Consider the following 19,415-nt stretch of genomic DNA (forward strand, 5'->3'; position numbering starts at 1 on the left):
AGATGACCCACAGCCGGGCAACCGGCCACACACCCTTCTTCATGGTCTACGGTGCCGAGGCTATCCTCCCCGCCGACCTTGAATACAGGGCGCTGAGGGTGAAGGCGTACACCGACCAGGGCAACAAAACATACCTCGAAGACACCGTAGATCAGCTCGATGAAGCACGTGATGTTGCCCTCCTCCGATCGGCCAAGTACCAGCAAGCAATGCGTCGGTACCACAGCCACCACGTCCGAGGTCGGGCCTTCAGCGTCGGTGACCTGGTACTGTGCCTCGTGCAGAGCAACAAAAACCACCACAAGCTATCACCGCCGTGGGAAGGACCCTACATCGTCGCCGAGGTACTTCGGCCAGACACTTACAAGCTCAAGGACGCTGACGGACAAGTCCTCACCAATGCCTAGAACATCGAACAACTACGTCGCTTTTACCCTTAGTCCTTCCTAAAAGTTATCATTATGATTATGAAAGCTAAGGGTAATGATTTTAAATAAGAAAAAGTATTACCTCGTAATGCTTTCGCTAAACGTCCGCCCAATTTCTAGTGACACCCGACCCTAGCAATGGCTCGGGGTCGGTCCTCACTCGGGGGCTGGCAAACAAACTACACCCAACAAAATTTTCTTTTCACATCTGACCCCTTCTTACAATGGGACCCACGAATAAGAGTTGCAAAAAAACTAACTGCCAAGTAAAACCGGTCGGACTGCAAGAAGCCTACGCCCCAGCGGCTACGGCGCCACTTGCTCACCAGCGTGATCGGCGCTCGGTCACTCGCAACACTAATTCCTGATGTCCTATCATGAGCTAAGGGTCAGATCGCAACAACCTTTTTATACATAAAGGTCCAGATATCCTTTTGGCCAAAAAGATGAAGTTCTTAACTTCTCCGATGCCAAATTCATCTGACTAACTAGCCCCTTGTGGGCAGGATTTCGTTATCCAACTCCTCTACAAGGTTCCACGCCGAGTGCTTCCTCCCCCACTCGAGTCAAGCCTTTGAAGGGGTGTTCCACCCCTCCAAAGCCTCAGGGGCTACACCCACCGGATGCGCTCGTGCGCACCCATCGGAGGGACGGATAAAGCACGCCGAACAACTACACTGAGGGTCAGAGTGCAACGATCTTTCCACACACATGAAGGGAAAAAAGTCAGAAGACGTTTTTGGCCAAAATGGGAGTGAAGAATTGTCATAAGTTTATTACATGCTCCAGACCTAAAACTAATTACCCCCTTAGGGGAGAATCTCTTCTTCCATATCTTTGGCCAGATTTCACGCTAGGGGAGCCACCCTCTCCTCGATTTCATCCATCTAGGCGTCGATGTCGCCGGGCGCGAAGTCTTCGCTCATCGCCTCCAGATCGATGTTCTCGTAGTGCGTACGGGCGACCGCAAAGGCCCGCTGGACGTCGAGATGAGGCGCATCCCTCGCAAGTTCACGCGCATGGTCGGTAATACCGATGGCACGAACCACGTGGGAGCTGGTCCCTTGCGGAGAGGTCATCCCATGGTCGTCCATAACCAGCCCGACGGCAGTGCGAAGGCTCTCATGGTCGCTAAACTCCGCCTCGAGGTTCCTCGACGCCTCGGCAAGCTTCTTCGCCAGGTCCTACGCCTTCTCAGTTTTTGCTGCCAGACGGCCGTCAAAACCTGTTCCAGCCATGCGTCAAACCACGTCAGAAAACCAGCTACGACCTCCCCAAAAAAGAAAAAATGGGCAGGAGGCCGGGGGCCTTACCATTCACCTCGACCTGGAGACACCGAATCTCTTCGTCATGCCGAGTGGCCTCCGCAGTGAGCTTGCTGGCTGCCTCTTGGGCCGCCACCTTTAGGTCCCTCTCGGCCTGAAGAGCCTGGCGCGCTGAGTCATGCTCTTGCTCTACAGAATGGAGCGTTCCTTCGGCTAGTCACGCGAGCTCGCGGGCCTCAGCCTCCCGACTCCAGAGGTCGGCCAACTCCTGGTTCATAGAGGCGAGCTTCTTGGCCAGCCGCTCGTGCGACTGCCCCTCCTCGGTGAGACGATCCCAAACGTCCCTCTCCCGATGGAGGAACAGGGATTTCTCCCGGCTGCGGTCCATTAGCGACTGCGGAGGAAGTGAAGACCCTAAGCACACGAACTAAAGGGAGAAACAGAAGGAGGCGGAGCCCAAAAACTCAAACGAATCATACCTGGCCTGCTGGGATGACGACGTCACACAGGGCATCCATCATGCAGGATAGCGAGCGCATCACCACCTCGACTCCATTGTGGACGCGCCCATGGTCCTTGGCCTCCTCCTGATCGTCAAGAACAAAGACCGTTGTTCCCGGATCCTGCCTGTCGGCCCAGCGGATCCGGGGTCCGCCCCATGCGTGCGGCTCGCGGCCCCTCCGGACCAGAGGCAGCGACAACCCGATGCCACCGAAGGCGGCGGCCGTCTCCACCAGGGACGTCTGGCCAACAAGACCCGACGGCGCCCCCTCGGGCCACGCCGATTCACGTGTCGGCAGCGTGTCCTCTAGGGCGGACTCTCTGTCACCAGGAAGCGGCGATGGCGCGCGTGAGGGAACCTCCACCGATGCCCCTGCCGTCGACCCCGGTGCAGCATCGATGGGCACCGGACTCGGACGATGAGCCGCCAGACGCTTCTGAGGCGCCAGCTGCAGAGGGACCGCACTCCCTCTGGCCCTACAGGGAAAAGCGGTGATGAACAACACCAAAGCTAGCGCGCGGAAGCTACAAGACGATTCCTTAACTTACTTCGAGGACACCTTGCGAGCATGTTTTGGGACCAGGCCGCCCAACCCCGGCCGCGCCTCATCGGTACGTGGCTACTTCGCAGCATCCCTCACCTCCGAGGACGCGGGCAGGACCGGGGCGTCCGACCCCGGCCACGCCTCGTCAGCACGCGGACGCGGCGGGTCCTCCGTTGGGACGGAGGGGCTGGGCAGTGCGAGGCCACCCGACCCCGACTGTGTCTCTCCATCGCGCGGAGGCAGCGGGTCCTCTGTCGGCTCGAAGGGCCTGGGTGGTGCGGGGTCGCCTGACTTCGGCCGCGCCTCTTCAATGCGTGGCAGTCCTAGGCCCGTCCCTGGCTCAGAGGATCCCAGCGTAATGGGACGGACTACCCCTATGGTCTCCACCGATGTGACCCCCTCGTCCAACGCAGGGGGTTCCGACGCGGTGGGACAGCCCGCCTCCGTCAACCCCGATGGCGCGGCCTCCCCGTCCTGACCAAGAACGTGGAACACGAAGGGCCCCGCTACCGGCGGGGGCGGAACCTCATCCTCATCCTTGATCTTGGGCCAGACTTCGGAGGGTAGGCCATCGACAGCGCCACCCTGCTCCTCCTCCTCCTCATCATCATCATCATCCTCGTCATCATCATCTTTGTCGTCCTCTTCCGAGCCCTAGCGGTGCTTCCCGCGTCGAAGCTTCGCCCGCTCTTTCTTGGCCTTCCTTGATTTTTCCGCTCCTTCTTTAGCTCGCCGCCTCGGCCATGGCACGATTAGCCGCCTTCTTGGCCGCGTCCTCCGGTAACGGTGGGTTGGCATCGCGGATGACGAGGTCGGGCTGCGAAATCCGACACTTGAAATCCAGAAGCAGAGGAGGGTCGAGTAGGAAAAAAGGACTCAGAAGGTGGCTTACCAGCTCAACGAAGCCCGCGTCCGGTCGCATCGCCGAATGCCCTAGGATCGGGTAGACCGGCACGAGGTCCACCGATGCACCCGGCGGGCTCTCCATGGCCTCCTTGATGCACTGCGCCACTTCCCCGATGCTAAGTGCCCCATCGGCAACCATCACCGTCCCCTCTTAGGGCACGTCCGATGTCATCTGGTACATCGGAAGGGCGCGCGCCATCAATGGCGCCAACCTCCGAATGTGGTAAGCCCCAATGACGCCGCTCCCTCGTAGGCCATGGGCCTTCAGAGTCCTGACGGCCTAGATGAGGTCACCAAGCCTCTTTGTCTCCTTCACGATGGAACCATACCACCACAGCTCCGGTGCCTCCTCGATCACATGGCTAGAGAAGACGGGCAGGGGGCCCACAGGGTCGTTCCTCAGGTAGAACCAGAGCTTATGCCATCCCTTGTTCAATTTTGACAAAGGGATGGACATATACTCTGACTCCCGGCTGCCCAAAGACGGATGCTCGCGCACCCTATTGGAACCGCCAGGTCTTGCACCTTCTTGTCCTTCTTCTGCTGCAGCTCGATGGAGAAGAAGTACTTCCAGAGCTTGAAGTGGGGCTCAATCCCCAGGTACCCCTCGCACAACACCATGAAGGCCAAGATGTGCTGAATCCCATTGGGATTCAAGTGCTACAGCTCGAGCCCATAGTAGTGAAGCAACCTGCGAAGGAACCGGTGGGCAGGGGTCGCAAGGCCACGCTCGTGGAAGGGGATGAAGGAGACAACATAGCCGTTAGGCGGCGCCGGCACATCTTCATTGTCCTGAATGAGCCACTCCATCGCTATGGTCCTGGCACAGAGGAGGCCTTTCTTGACAAGCCCCTCCATGCATGAGTGGAGGACATCGGAACGGGACCACGACTCCATTGGCGGACGGGGAGGCAGCGCGGAAGCGTTGATGGCGGTGCAAAGGTGGAAGGGGAAAAGAGACCTTGGCACAAGCAGCAAGGGGGCGCAGAGAGAGGAAGATGAGGAAAAAGGAGGAAGGAAGTCTCTATATTTATGGATACAGGACGGAGCCCAAAACTGACCGCTCCGGACTTCACATCGTCATAGTCCTCGATGGATCCTCCTCCTCCAGATTCCTTACCAAAATCACGCCTAACCACATGGCCCCATATGGTAAGTACAGGTAACAGTTCCCCCGAATTTACCGCATCATGATTCCAGGGACCGCACGCGCGCTGCTCCTAACCGCTCCCTCAAAGATTGTGCCGAAACGACAATATTTTCAGCCCCACAACACGGGCCAAACCGCCGTAGGTAAAAAAGGGATACAGGGCTGAGAACGCCCCTACGGCCCACCAAATGCCTAGAAGTTCGAAGGCTGGCCCACCAAAGGGTTCACAGCCGCTCCAGGGCACCCAGAGCAAGGGGAGGCTAAGGACGGGCCCGCTAGCGGCCAATACCCAAGGCGCGCGGAGCGCCGCGGGCGTCCCAACCCTCGTTCCAAGTCTTGGATGATGCATGGTCTGTGGTTATCCTCGAAGGAAGGCAGCGAGCCCTTGGGACCGGCTAAAAGGACCCGAGAACTATATGGACCAGTCACCAAGAATCTGGAGTCGGTCACCAGCTGACCTCGAACTGGCCCCCGCTAAGGGGATGCCAGAGCTCCACTCGAACAAACCCGTTAGCAACTCACCGAGCACCGTGCTTCGTCCAATGAGGAAAAGCGTGGTACGGCTCAACCCCTCTGTTCCAACAAATGAACGCGTGAGGGATAACAATCACAAGATGAAACAACCCTCGAACGGGCCCCTGCTATGCGCGGGGGCTCGGAATCGCAAAGAGACCGAACACGCGGTCGCAGGACGAACAACCAGCCGCCGCAAAAAAGTGTCTGAAGGAGTGTCCCACTCCTCCAAAGACTCGGGGGCTACTGTCGGATATAAATATCAAGGTGTCCTACACATACGGGACGACTACCGCTAACCTTGACCCAACCAGGGGTTAAGAATAACAGGACGGCCCTGGCCGACCCCTTAGGGCGTGGGACCCAGCACGCCTGACCTCAAGGGCACGGATCCTGTCCTGTCTAACCTTAAGGACTCAGGCACCCGCCTCGACCAAAGGGCATGGGTCCCGAGTTCGGCAGACCCCAGAGGTGCCGACTCCATCCCACCCGACCTCGAGGGCACAAGTCTTGTCTCGCCCGACCTCGAGGGCACAAGTCCTGTCTCGCTCGACCTCGAGGGCTCAGGCCACGTCCTGCCTCAACCAACCCCGAAGGCTCGGGCCCCGTCCACGAGAGCATGGGCTCCGCGTCACCCAACCCCCAGGGTCGGATCGACCCCATGCGATAGATAAGACCCAAAAGACAGGATCTGTACCGCATTAAATGCCCAAGACACGTGAATTTGACACACAGACTGGTCGGCACTGTGCCACCAGCCCTTCGTCGCGCCTGGCCACCTCGAACGAAGGAAGCAGGTTCGAAATTGTGTCCTAATGCAAGGGGGGCCTCAGCATGCTCCGACGTGACCGGAGACCTCTAGGAAACTGCGTCTCGAACACACATCCCCCAATAGTGTTAGGCGGATCAGTACTGTACCACTTGGTTCCCGAGCCGCCCCTGACTCAAGATCTGCCCATACCACACACCAGGGAGAGAAGAGATGCCGCCCGCGTACTTCCACTATCGTCAACAGGACCCGAACTACCCGCCCGCGGAGGAGAAGGGCAGCGCCGGACAGGAGCTGTACCACCTTTTTATTGTTTCTTTTTCTCTCTTTCTCTCTCTTGTACCCTAGGTCCTTCCCTTAAGTTTATAAAAGGAAAGGCTGGGCACCCCGTAGAGGGATCGGCCCATCGACCAATCCATCAGACTAACAGGCCAACAAACCAGAGAACCACATCCCACACGAGACACTTGAACCTCGATCCCTTAGAGACTTAGGACCCGCTCCCTCTCTCGACCGTTTGTACCCCCTACTACAAACTTGGTGCCAATAACACGAGCAGCCACGAACTGGTTGTAGGGACGTTCCGCCCGAACCAGTATACCCCCTCATGTCCTTTGAGCACAGCCATCCGAAACCTTGACGCACAGATACACAAATTCACTAGTCGGTGAATCCGAACGCCGACAACATTGTCGCTGTTTAGCATTGCACGGGCTTGAAGGAATAAAAATTCAAATCATATTAATTTTGATAATTTGTACCGTGAAAGATTGGGCATATTCTTAGGCATCGTAGACGTGTCCTCATCAGGTCCTCTCTGCCTTAGCTCCCCAGCATCGCATGTCGCCATGTCATCGAGACCAAACTCAAGTGCCAGGTCCGGTTTGGTTGCTTCAACAGGGTTCGGTCAAGGACTCCATCTAGCATCACCTCTGCTCGCTTTGACCAGACACGTCGGCCAGGGTTCGGTCCCTACCGAGGCTAGAGTCTAGTCACTCTGAACTTCTCCTTTTCATCTCCCAAGTGCTAAACACCAAGTGTATCACCATTGTGCACGTTTGTTAGCATTTTCACAAAGAAATTCCAAGGGTGTTAGCACTCACTAGAATCTAAATGTATATGCAATGAGTTATAACATCTAGTGGCACTTTGATAACCACATTTTACAACATGTTTCGCCTCTCTTCATAGTACAGCTATCTATCCTATACCCACTCACACCCACTTGGTGTCATGAGTGGCAAAACAAAATGCTCCTATCAAATATACCTTTTGCCTTGAGCCATTTTGTTTTTCTCTTTTCTTCTTTTCTCCAAGCTTGAGCACTTGATCATCATCATCATCATCATGATCATTATCTATTTGCTCCATTGCTTGGTGTGTATCAACCTATCTCATATTCACTTATAGCTAAAGTTTAATACACAAGGTTTCATCAATTATCCAAAACTAAACTAGGCTTTCACCCGCGTCATGGCACTCCCAACCAGTAGGCCTTCTACGCTGGGGTCCCTTGCCCAGCCCATATGTGGGTTTCCCCTCGGCACTGTCTGGTTGTTAGCATAAGCGTCCCTCCCGTCGACACCAGCGGCTCGGACTGGTTCCTAGACACCGGTGCATTGTCACACATAACCTCTGCCCCTTGTAATCTTCACTCTCTCCGCCCCTTTCTTCCTCTTCCTCGGTCACCATGGGCAATGGCACTCACCAGCCCATCACCCATCTAGTAGCTTCATCCATACCCACCTCGTCAGCACCTCTTTCTCTACACAACATTCTTATTACTCCTTAATTAAAAACTTAATCTCGATCGGTGTGTTTAGTAACCCGTGATAATAACATGTTGGTTGAATTCAATCCGCCTGGTTTCTCCGATCCATCAAGGATCTTCATAGTCACCAGGTGAAGCTCCGTTGTAATAGTCATGGCGACCTCTACCCACTACAGCCACCACCGCCTTGGTCGATCTCTGGCACCAATGACTGGGACATCCGGGATGTTATTAGTTGGCTGCTTCTCTGCGCTCTTTTGACTTGGCTTGCACCAAGTCCGCTACTCACACCAGCCACGCTTGTCAACTTGGAAAGCATGTCCGGCAACCTTTTTCAACTTCTTCATTAGTTAGCTAATTTCCATTTTAGTTAATTCACTCGGATGTCGGGATCTCTATTGACACCTGTGGAGGCACACAGAGACAAAATCCGCAAGCGCACAAGTATCGAAGTAGTTTTCACTTAGAGTATTATCGAGTATCGTATCCACAGGGAAACGTGTGTATGTCGCCTAAACACTAGTTTGTCCAAGGGTAGCAATCAAGGTTTAAGATATGAGTAGAGAGGATTCCTATGGTTATGAGCCTATGCAAAGCAAGGCTTATGATTCTAATGTTCACTTCGGGACGCCACTTAGACGGTAAAGCACCGCTAATAGATAACTCTACCGATGTGACTATGGTCCTACTATTTAAAAACCTGCTCAATTCGGTGTGGACTACGAAGGATAGACAGGGCTATCACCTCTCGCTGCTACCACACAACCAGAAAGCAGGGAGCAAACATAGGTAACCAATAGGCTAAGCACCACGCTTATGCTAACAATTACTACTCTAATCCAGTTAGCAAGAACTAGAGCACTCAAAAGAACTATGAACCCATGAACAAAAGAGCACAAAACTTACTTTAAACAGAAATGAATTACCAGAGGTATCTCAGATGTAGACTTGGAGAAGTCTAGATCCACCAAAGTACAAGCCGTAGAGGTAGCACCGACAGGCCGGTACTCCCTCCAAACTCTTCCCTTACTCTCTCTCTATTTGTATACAAAGACTAGATTATAACTAGAGGACTAATAATCTTCTCTTGATATCTAGCTCTGAGAGTATGATCCATTCATGGGACGTCTCTCAATTGATCCTGACTAAGAGGATATGAATTAGGGTTTTAGGATACCCTAGGGAGGGGGTACATGGCTGTATATATAGGCCAGAGCATCCATCGTGAGCCCTCGAATCAAACCGACCTTAAGCAACGGCTTAGATGCAAACCCTAAGGCGGTAAGGAACCAACGTAGCAAGGTGGACTCGAATGGGCTCTATAGCAGGCCGACCGACCCACTTTCATGGCCGTTGTTGATGGTCACTTACGTCAATTATAAACCATCAACATAAGCTGCAAAAATACTTAATTCTATCACCAAACATAGGTATAAGGGTTTAAACTGACAACTTCCATGAGTTTTGGCGAATCTATATTTCTACAGGGATTTAACAGGAAAAGGGGGCAAGAAACCTAGGACGTCGGGCTAAAATGAATATTCCACTGCATCCCCAACACCAGAAGACTCTAGAAGACACGAGAAGGCGATCCACCAAAGGGGGGCCCATCTACCATAGAGGCAGGTTGGCCGACCTAGCCCCTTGGTAGGCCCACCTGGCCTAGGCCCACTTTGTTAGCCACCTTCGCACGTTGGTCCTCCACCGCCTTAAGGATTGCATCTACACCATTGATCAAGGTCAGTTTGATCCGAGGGCTCTGGTTCATCACTTTGACCTATATAAACAGCCCTGTACCCCCTGAGGCAGAGGTATTCCTAAAACCCTAATTCATATCTCTCATTCAGAGATTAGGGTACACCAGGAGGATTAGGTCTAGACTCTCCAATGTAGTAGATTAGTAATTCAGGAGCGAGGATCAAGTTCCTGATCTATTCTTGGAGGCTTGGCAAAGCCATGTATTTTCACTTCTTCATCTTGTAAGACTTGTTCTCAATTTATCATATTCTTATCTACATGGCTATGCTTACTTTGAATATATATCTTGCTTAGTTATGGTTATCATTACTTTTGTGTGTGGTTCATAGAGCGCTTACCATGGTTGGGCTATGTAGCCGAGTCTCGTGTAAGTGTGGTGCTTATACGATACTCTGCCTGTTCTCTAGTTGGGTGGTAGCAGCGGTTGGTGACAGCCCCTTCTATCCTTTGTAGTCCACTCTAAATTGAGCAGGTTCTTAAACTGTAGGACCATAGTCACGTCAATAGAGTTATCTATTGTGGGTGCTCTACGGTGTAAGCGGCGTCCCGAAGTGCACAAGAGTAGGGTTAGTCTTAGCTATAGTAGGTGCATACATATACTTTGACCGTGTAATAAGAATATCATAGGAATCTACCTCACCTGTTGTTCTCTCGAGTTAACTAGTTTATGTTATCTTAGTGATCTATCCCTTGAGTGTCATTATCCTTAATTCATATCTTTACCTTTATCTCTTGCTCTAGCTAAGATGGTATGTTGACTGATAGACATTCCTTTATTACTCAATAAGTCTTTACTTTATTGTTTCCCTATGTTAAAATATAAATAATGATACCTGGAATACTCCCGGTAAAATGGTACAATGGTATTCTGTGCGCTTGCGGAATCCTTCATATTCTATTTGCGTTAATAAATACCAACAAACATTTTTGGCGCCGTTGCCGGGGAAACAATTGGCGTAAAGATTTAGATCATTAAACACACCACTAGCTTTAGTAGGATTACCCCTGTTCTGTTGAGTTGTGGAATAAGACAGGACAATAGATGCCGTTTCGACCTTCCGGCAAGCTTCTACATGAAAAGAAGAAACATTAAAGAACTGTCACATCCCAAAATTTCTATTTTAGGACGTGACTTAGAAAACACTAAATAACATTAAATGGTTTTATCATTTTTCTAAAAATTCTCAACTTTAGTTAAGTTGTTGATATTCTAGATAGTGGAAAAATGTGGGTTTCTAAAATTTTTGCAATCCAATTTAGTGGTTTGTTGCATTCATGCCGTTGCATAGCATTTATGTTTGAAAAATGAATTTATTTGTTTTCAAGATACGCTTAGGGTTTGATCTCAACTTCATCTTTCCAAACAATCAAACCAATATCTACGATTCTAATCAAATCTTTTGTCGACATCCTACTAAAACCCTAGCCTAACTCTCTCTCTCTCTCTCTCTCTCTCTCTCTCTCTCTCTCTCTCTCTCTCTCTCTCTCTCTCTCTCTCTCTCTCTCTCTCCTTTCCGGGCTCCTACTTATTTTTGATCGAGTCTTCCCAATCCCCTAAATCTATGTTATATGACCAATCGTTGTCTCTCTTCTCTTTCACACAATTCTATCATCACTTTGGTCAAGTCGAGGCAATCACATGTACGTCATCTACCCATGTTAATCTCAATTTGGGACAAGCTCATACCAATCAATCTCCCTCAAATAGTTGGTCTGTGCAGCCCGGACTTCTCTCTTTCGCTAATGGACCAAACCCAATCCTAGCTGCACCTTCTCCCGTCTCATGCCCAAATCCACAATCTTAGGCCACTACCAAAGCAGCTCTCCACCTTCTCTTTTCGCTAACAAATCAAGCCGAGTGTCTTCTCTAGCTTTGGGCCAAGTTCAGATCAGCCCAACCCACTTCTCTTCTGTTCTCCCATCACCTAGCTGCCCCTATCGCTCTCTTTCACATGGAGATGCTGCCCCTCTCCTTTATGCGGACAATCTCAATAACCACCACAATTCTTTCCACTAATTTCCCTTCTCTAATTTTTCTTATTGATGTACAGAATAAATATTTAACTCTTCTCATTCACCGTCTCCTGCTGCCCACGCCCACTCCTCCTCATGCCAAAGAATATACACCTATTCTTTCCTCCATAATTTACTAGACCCACCTGAGCTACTTTACTCTATTCAATTACATGCAAGCAACAGCAATATCTCCCATCTCCTGTCCTGGTGCCGACCTCTCCCTTCTCTGCCCATGCAAAATAACTGCTACAAATAATGCTCTCCATTGATTCTCATGAGTCACACGCCTCACTTCAATTCTCTTTTGAAAGCACTCTTTTACTCCGTTGGTTTTATTCCCTTTTCAATTCCATGCATCCATGCAAGAGCAACCAGCCACATTTCCTTCTCCTCCTATCTCTCACGCACAACAGATCTTCACTTGCTCTCTATGGCACCTCCTCCCTTTACTCTCATGCAAAAACATCGGCACACATGCTGTCTGCCAAGATGGACCTGCTAATGAAGAAGCCTAAAGACCGAGCTGTTGAAAAGAAAGAAGTCATGCACATTAATGATTCCCACATGACATGTGAAGAGTGTGGAAACACTGGGCACTCAGGGAGCAACTGCCCTGAATTTCAAGAGAATGTGAATTACATCAACAATAATTATCGTCCTCAGCAAAATCAAGGATGGAATCAGCCACAGAGGCCAAACTACCAAGATAACTACCAAGGTAACTTTCAAGGTAATAATTACAGTACTTTCAATCAGCCACCATTGAGAGATTTAGTTGCTGGCTAATCTAGACTTATTGATCAAATGCATAAAAAGATAGCTTCCAATGATAAAATTTTAGAGAATATAAGTACTAGAATGGATAGCTTTCCTTCTGCCGTTAAGAACCAACATAGTTTTAATAAAATGGTAGAATCACAAATAGCTCAGCTGGCAGTTGTTGTTCCTCCATCTGATCAAGGTAAGATTTGAAAATTTAGAAACTGCAAATCTTGTCGATATTCACAATGCAACTTTTTACTACACTCAACCATCAGAGGGAAGGTGGATAGACTATTCACTCCCAAACAAGAAAGGTGACCCAGGGAGACCTGTCATTCCTATCTCCATTGGAGGTCACATTTTTCAGGAAACTGTTTGTGATTTCGGTGCAAGTGTCAACACCATGCCTAAGGTAATTTATGAAAAGATTTTAGGAGATCCTTTGTTGTACACAAATATACGTTTGCAGCTTGCAGATCAGTCACTTTGCCACCCCAAAGGAATTCTTGAAGATGCCATTATTCGAGTGGGACAATCATATGTTTCCGTAGACTTTGTGGTCTTAGAGACAGGTGGAGATGAAAGAGCACCAATCATTTTGGGCCGACCTTTCCTGAGTACCGCAAAAGCCATCATCTACGCGGATACTGCCAAGATATGTTTCACCATCATGGATAAGAAGGAGAAGTTCTCATTTAAAGACCACATCCTATACTCTGCTGCTCATCCTCAGAAGGCGTACATTCCTGAAGAGCTGGTAGTGACCAAGAAGAAGAATATCAGAAGAAAGAAGAAGAACAAGGCCAGCCAGGCACAAGATGAGACAGTTAAGATGATCAACACAATCCAAACTGAATATGACCATCTCCTCACTTCGCCATACCTAGTCAAGAAGGATGATCCTGGTGTACCAACGATCGAATGTACAATCAAATAGAGAATTTTCCACATGACCTTTTGCGACATTGAATCATGTCAATATAATGTCTAAGGTAACATATGAATATTTATTTGGTAATGAACCTTTGTACCCGACATATATGCAGCTGCAGATGGCAGACCATTCACTTTGATTTTCGGAGGGCATAGCCAAGGACGCTACGGTCCAGATACAAGATCACTACGTCCCCATTGACTTCATGGTCCTAGACATGGAAGAAGATACTGAAGAAGCATCCATCATCTTGGAAAGACCGTTCCTCAACACTACTAGCGCAATCATCTACGTCGTATCAAGACAAATCCACTTCCAGTTCCCTAGTGAGAAGGTACGCTGTTACTTTAATAGTTATAACACTTGTGAGCAGCCCAGGAAGAACTGCTCTAGGAGGAGACGTCGATCATCCCACCGTCAAGAGAACCAACTCCCAAAGAATGGATGGGGAGACCATGAACCCCACCAGAATGAACAAGACAATGAAGAGTCAGAAGCATTTACCAAGGAAGAATCTACTCCGCCAAAGTCAATCACGATGACCAAGCAGGTATGGACGGAAAAAGAAGTACAAGCATTATCACAAGAGGTACGACTATCATCGCCGATCTAGACGACCGACGTACCATGGGAAGATTGAACAAGACGAGAAGTCCTGTCCGGAGGACTTAAAAATCCAAACCCTTGCCGTGAGGTAACATCGGTAGTTATCCATATTTATTTTCTAGCATTGCATGAATTATTTTTTTTCTTTTTAGCATATTTAGTTTTCTGCATTAAGCATTGCATCAAATATTTTTCCTTAGCGTATTTAATTATTTGCACCTGTCTAGCATTTAAGAAAAAGAAAATTAAAAAGATACTTTATTGCATATCACCATTGTTGCATTTAGAAAAGAAAAGAAAAATATTACTGCATTTCATTATTGCATCATAAAATCTTAAGCCCCATGTGAGTAAATCAATGGTGTGTAAAAGCCTGAAGAAATATTCACCATGGTGGCATAAAAAAAATTCCAAGCATATTTTCCTGCTGCATTATAAAAAAATAGAAAATCCAAAAAGAGATATTACAGAATCCTCCTGCTAAAACTTTGCCAACTTAGAAATCTATCTAAACTCACAAGGAGAACAAACCCTCGAAGGGATGATCGCTAACCCCTTGTCATAATCCGAGCTTCGAGTTTTTGGTGTTCTTGTTGGAGTATTTTGCAGGATGGTACTTTTGATCAAGAGCAAGTCACTCGGCTGTAGACATCTCACTCTACTTGAAGATGAGAAGATTCGCCGACCACCATGCTCTAGAAGGACCACTCAACATTTAACTCGCCATAGCAACATCTAGCTTGGGGGAGGAGCATCCCCGTGTATCTAGCTAATTATTTCTTTCCCTTTGCAGTTTTACTATTTTGAGTTTGCTTGCTGTTAGTTAAAAGAAATAAAAAGATTAATAATAAACTAAAACAAAATAAAAATTTATTCTAGCTAGTTATATATATTATTAAGGTATGATTTTAAATTCTGAAAGCAAAATAAAAAGTGTGTCAAAAGCTAGTAAAAATGATGGAGATAAACTCTTGCAATGGAAATGATGAATAGTTGCTCTGTCGTAATTCCTTTCAAGTACCTAGTTTTCAGCCTTAAATTCTCCTGAGTTTTGGATATGACTGTTTTGACATATGAATTTACTCTGAACTTGAAACTCGTGGATAGCATATGCTTGAGCTAAGTCTAGGTAGTTGACGGATATGATATAAGATGGTCTGAGCTACTGTTTATCTTGTTCCTAGCGATACTAGAGTTCTGAAGATTTCTTTTGAAAAATATAAAACCTTACATGATGAGCTCTTGTATGACAAAGCTTGAATTCCTACCAAAGCCAAATATGACGATTAAGATATGAAACCTTCCACTCATATATGCTGCTTGCTTTGGATTGAGTTTGGTCAAGCTTTGTTGATGCCTTATGAGAGGTTTGTCATGCTCTTAAAATCAACATCACGTACACACCACCACATATGCACTACTCCTACACTGGGGTAGATGCAAGAACATGCCATTCCATCTAGATCCACCCAAAAAATGTTTCACTCTACCCCATAGGAAACCTCTCAATAAATGCTCCAAGTTCTTGTTGTTATCTCTCAAAAGTTTTGTTGCAGAGAAGAGGCATGTGGCTATGCAAAAGTTATTCATAAAAAAAAGGGAATTGAAAAAAAATGGACGAGTGTCCGAGAGATTAAAATAATGGGTACTTTGATGCCCGCCTGAAAAGAGAAAAAGAGAGATAAATAAGATAGCCCATGTGTCGGGTATCAATATTAGGGATACCCAACTAAAGGAGGTAAACGACACATCTGTGTTAACCACCCGAGGCTTAGCGAACAACTTCCGCCTCGCTCGATCCAGCCGCCAGGCCTCGGGCGCACCTGGCCCGTCGGGAACAATCTCCGCCTTGCTCGACCCCTACGACGTAAGCATGGGAGTGCCCGACCCCCTCGGCATACTTTTGCCTCGCTCGAGGGACGCGTAAGGCCCTCGGGCGCAACCGGGAGCCGCGTGGTCCCCCACCACGATATCCACCCCCGCGAATGGGACGTGCACGACCGCTCACAGTGTACGGGGGCATGGGAACCGTGGTACGACTCGACATGACCCTGGTCATTCCACCATGACGGTGTCTATGCCTCTACAGCAACGGGGGCAACGGCAACTGTGCTACCTATCCCCCTCTCTACGCGAATCCAGATGCACGCACCGCCCATCCTCGACGGTACGGAAGCACATAGGTCAAAGCATGGCCACAACACATTGCACCAGTGGACGGAGAGGCCAAAAGCTTGACGCCCATTGCGTCCTTATGCTATAGGGTGAACTACTCACACCGGATAAGGAGGAAGACGGCCACGCCCGAGGCCACCTTTTTGTCTTTCTCTTTTGTCTTTTCCCCTTTTACCTTTTTACCACAATTGTAACCCAAGCCCTCCCCTTGGGAGCTATAAAAGGGGAGGCAGGGACCCCATCAAGGGGGGATTGATCGATGGACGAGGACCCCCAATCGAAACACAACACACTGAGCAAGCACTCAAGCTCACACACACACCACCAAAGAGACTTGGGATCAGCTCCCTCTCTCGAATGCTTGTAACCCCTACTACAAGCACCCTGGTGCAGAGTAACACGAAAAGCAGCACCCACTGGATGTAGGGACATTCGGCCTAAACTAGTATACATCTTTGTGTCCACTTTGCACACCATCCGGGCCTAGACGCGCAGTCACAAATCTACTACTTGTCACCTTATCTAGAGCGCCATTTTAGACACCGACAGTTGGCGCGCCAGGTAGGGGCCTTCTATGCATCATGATCCACTTCATCAAGCCACGGATGGCTAGCCGCGGCATGAGCCGGACCCCGGGCGCACACGTGCGTTTTGGGAATCTGGACTTCCTCGTCACCACGAATGGAGGGCTGGCACGGGCTCCAGCCCCCATCAGGCTTTCGCGCCCCGTCGGCGTTGACACCGTCACCAAGGCCCTTGAGGAGCTACAGCGGCATGCTTCGGAGGCCCGCACCCCTAGGAGCAAGCAACTCCTCGACTTCGACCACGAGTAGCTAGCATGCTAGCTCGCCGCCTTCCTGGGACCTCAGCCGCCCAGGAGGATTTACGCCATGGGAGGGCCTGTTCGTCATCGTAGAAGTACTATGCCTACAAGCTGGCCACCGCTGACGGTGAAGTCTTCACCAACGCTTGGAACATCAAACAACTACGTCACTTCTACCCTTAGATTTCCAGGCTATTTTACATGCTTAATCTCGAAAAAAATAAAAAGAGCACTCGTTGTTCCTTACTTTGTCTAACTCTGAGTGAGACCCGACCCTACCTCTGGCTAGGGTCGGGCCTCCCTTGGGGGCTAAAAGGGGGGGAACCCCCCGACACTTTGAAATTTTCACAACACTTTTCGAAAAAATTTCGTAACCGAGCCCTTCCAGCGCTGTTTAAGTAAGTAGGCATTTTAGAAAAGCGAAGAGCCCCTCGGGCCGGATTGGTCGGATTGCGAGAAACCTACACCTCAACGGTTACAGTGCCTTTGCTCACCAATCTTGTGCCTTTACTCACACTTCTAAAAAATCTATGAACATAACACAATGTGGGGATTGGGCAACCACTCGAAAAACTTTATGAAAAGTTGCCCACCCGAGCCCTCCGACGGCGACTAGGAAATGCGGGCGCGTTAGAGCACGAGAACCTCTTGGGTCAAGTTAATCGGACTGCAAAAGTCCTATGCCTCTATGGCTACGGTACCCTCACTCATTAACCCCGACCCAGGGGACCAGGCTCGACTCTAAGCACCGTAGGCCTAGGCTTAATACGAGGATCAGGTGAACATGTAAAAACTTAAGGCAAAAGATAAATACAAGTTTTTAAAGGGCCCCGAGGGCCACAGGCTTGTCCAATATCCTAAGTTTTTACACGGGCACCTCACCCGACGCTTTTTTATAGCTCTAAGGGCGGAGGGACAATCTCACCTTCGAACTTGGCCGCCAGAGTCTTCACCGGCTCCAGTACCTCCTCGTCGATGTTATCGAGCTCCTCCTCGAGGATATCGACGTAGCCCTCACTGAGCACCTCCAGGTCGATGGCTGACTCTTCACTGATGCACAGGATGTCATGCAGATACGTCGTTTCTACCCCAAGTTTTTTCTAAGATTGTTAACGTACTTTCCCTTATCGATTGCATTGTCGTATCCTGGATTTTTAGCGACAACCAACCCTGGCAACGGCCAGGGGTCGGGCCTCACTCGGGGGCTAATAGGGGGCTTATACACATTTGGAAATGCTTTTTGACCCGACCCCTTCTTGCGTTAAGCTTTAGAGGTAAGAATCATAGGAAAAGACACTGAGTAAAGCTGGTCAGCACGTAAGAGGCGTACGCCCGGGGGCTACGGTACCTTTGCTCCCCAGTGTGATCAGAGCCTTTCGCCCATACTTCGAGCTTTCTAAACTTAGCGTCAGGAGGAATCGGGTCGCGTCAACCTTTTATTCAAAAATGCTTTTTGCATCTGCCCCCTTCTCGCGTTAAGGGCTCAAAGAAAGAGGTTGTAGAAAATAGACGCTGAGTAAAACTGGGCGGACTGCGAAGTACCCATGCCCCGACGGCTATGGTGCCTTTGCTCTCCAGTGTGATCAGAGTCTTTTTCGTCCGCACCTTGAACTTTGCGAACTTAGCGCTGAAATGGGTCAGACCGCATCGACCTTTCTACCGACCCCGGCAACGGCTAGGGGTTGGGCCTCACTCGGGGGGCCAATGTGAGTATACTCACCAACGCTTTTTGACCTGACCCCTTCTTGCGTTAAGCCTTAGAGGTAAGAATCGTGGGAAAAGACACCGAGTAAAGTTGGTCGGAACGCAAGAGGCCTACGCCGCTGCGGCTACGGTACCTCTGCTCACTAGTGTGATCAGAGCCTTTCGCCCGTACTTCGAGCTTTCTAAACTTAGTGTCAGGAGGAGTTGGGTCACGTCAACTTTTTTTACGTTAAAGGACCCGACCCCTTCTTGCGTTAAGCTTTAGAGGTAAGAATCACGGGAAAAGACACTGAGTAAAGCTGGTCGGAACACAAGAGGCCTACGCCCCGGTGGCTATGGTACCTCTGCTCACTAGTGTGATCAGAGCCTTTTGCCCATACTTCGAGCTTTCTAAACTTAGCGTCGGGAGGAATCGGGTCGCATCAACCTTGTTTACGTTAAAAAGGGGGACAAGTGTTTAAACGACAAAGGTTGAATGTTTGTTCGATCAAACTTAATACAAAATACTTCTTTGAATTACCAGTCCCTAGGCACCATGCCTCAGCTCACTAAGGGACAACCTCATCCTCTATCTAATTTGCTAAATTTCATGCAGGGGAGGCCGCCGCCTTCTCGATCTCATTGTCGACGAAATATGGTCGGCAGTCCACCGAGGGGGGTGCCCGTGGTGGTAGATTATCGGTAGGATGCGTGTAATCAGGAACCAGATAGTGACACAAGGCGCAGAGACAGCGATTTAGATAGGTTCGGGCCGTCTGGTCGACGTAATACCCTACGTCCTGTGTCTTT

At 49.5% G+C, this 19,415-nt stretch overlaps 1 protein-coding gene across 1 annotated transcript; it reads left to right on the forward strand.

Moving 5' to 3' along the window:
• Positions 1–2: 2 nt before the first annotated feature.
• On the forward strand, positions 3–407 carry LOC136464982 (uncharacterized). Its single transcript, XM_066463898.1, has one exon. It carries the CDS (start codon positions 3–5, stop codon positions 405–407), a length of 405 nt encoding a protein of 134 aa, XP_066319995.1.
• The last annotated feature ends 19,008 nt before the right edge of the window (positions 408–19,415 follow it).

The sequence above is a fragment of the Miscanthus floridulus genome, chromosome 7 (genome assembly GCF_019320115.1).
Source record: "Miscanthus floridulus cultivar M001 chromosome 7, ASM1932011v1, whole genome shotgun sequence".
NCBI classification, from domain to species: Eukaryota; Viridiplantae; Streptophyta; class Magnoliopsida; order Poales; family Poaceae; genus Miscanthus; species Miscanthus floridulus.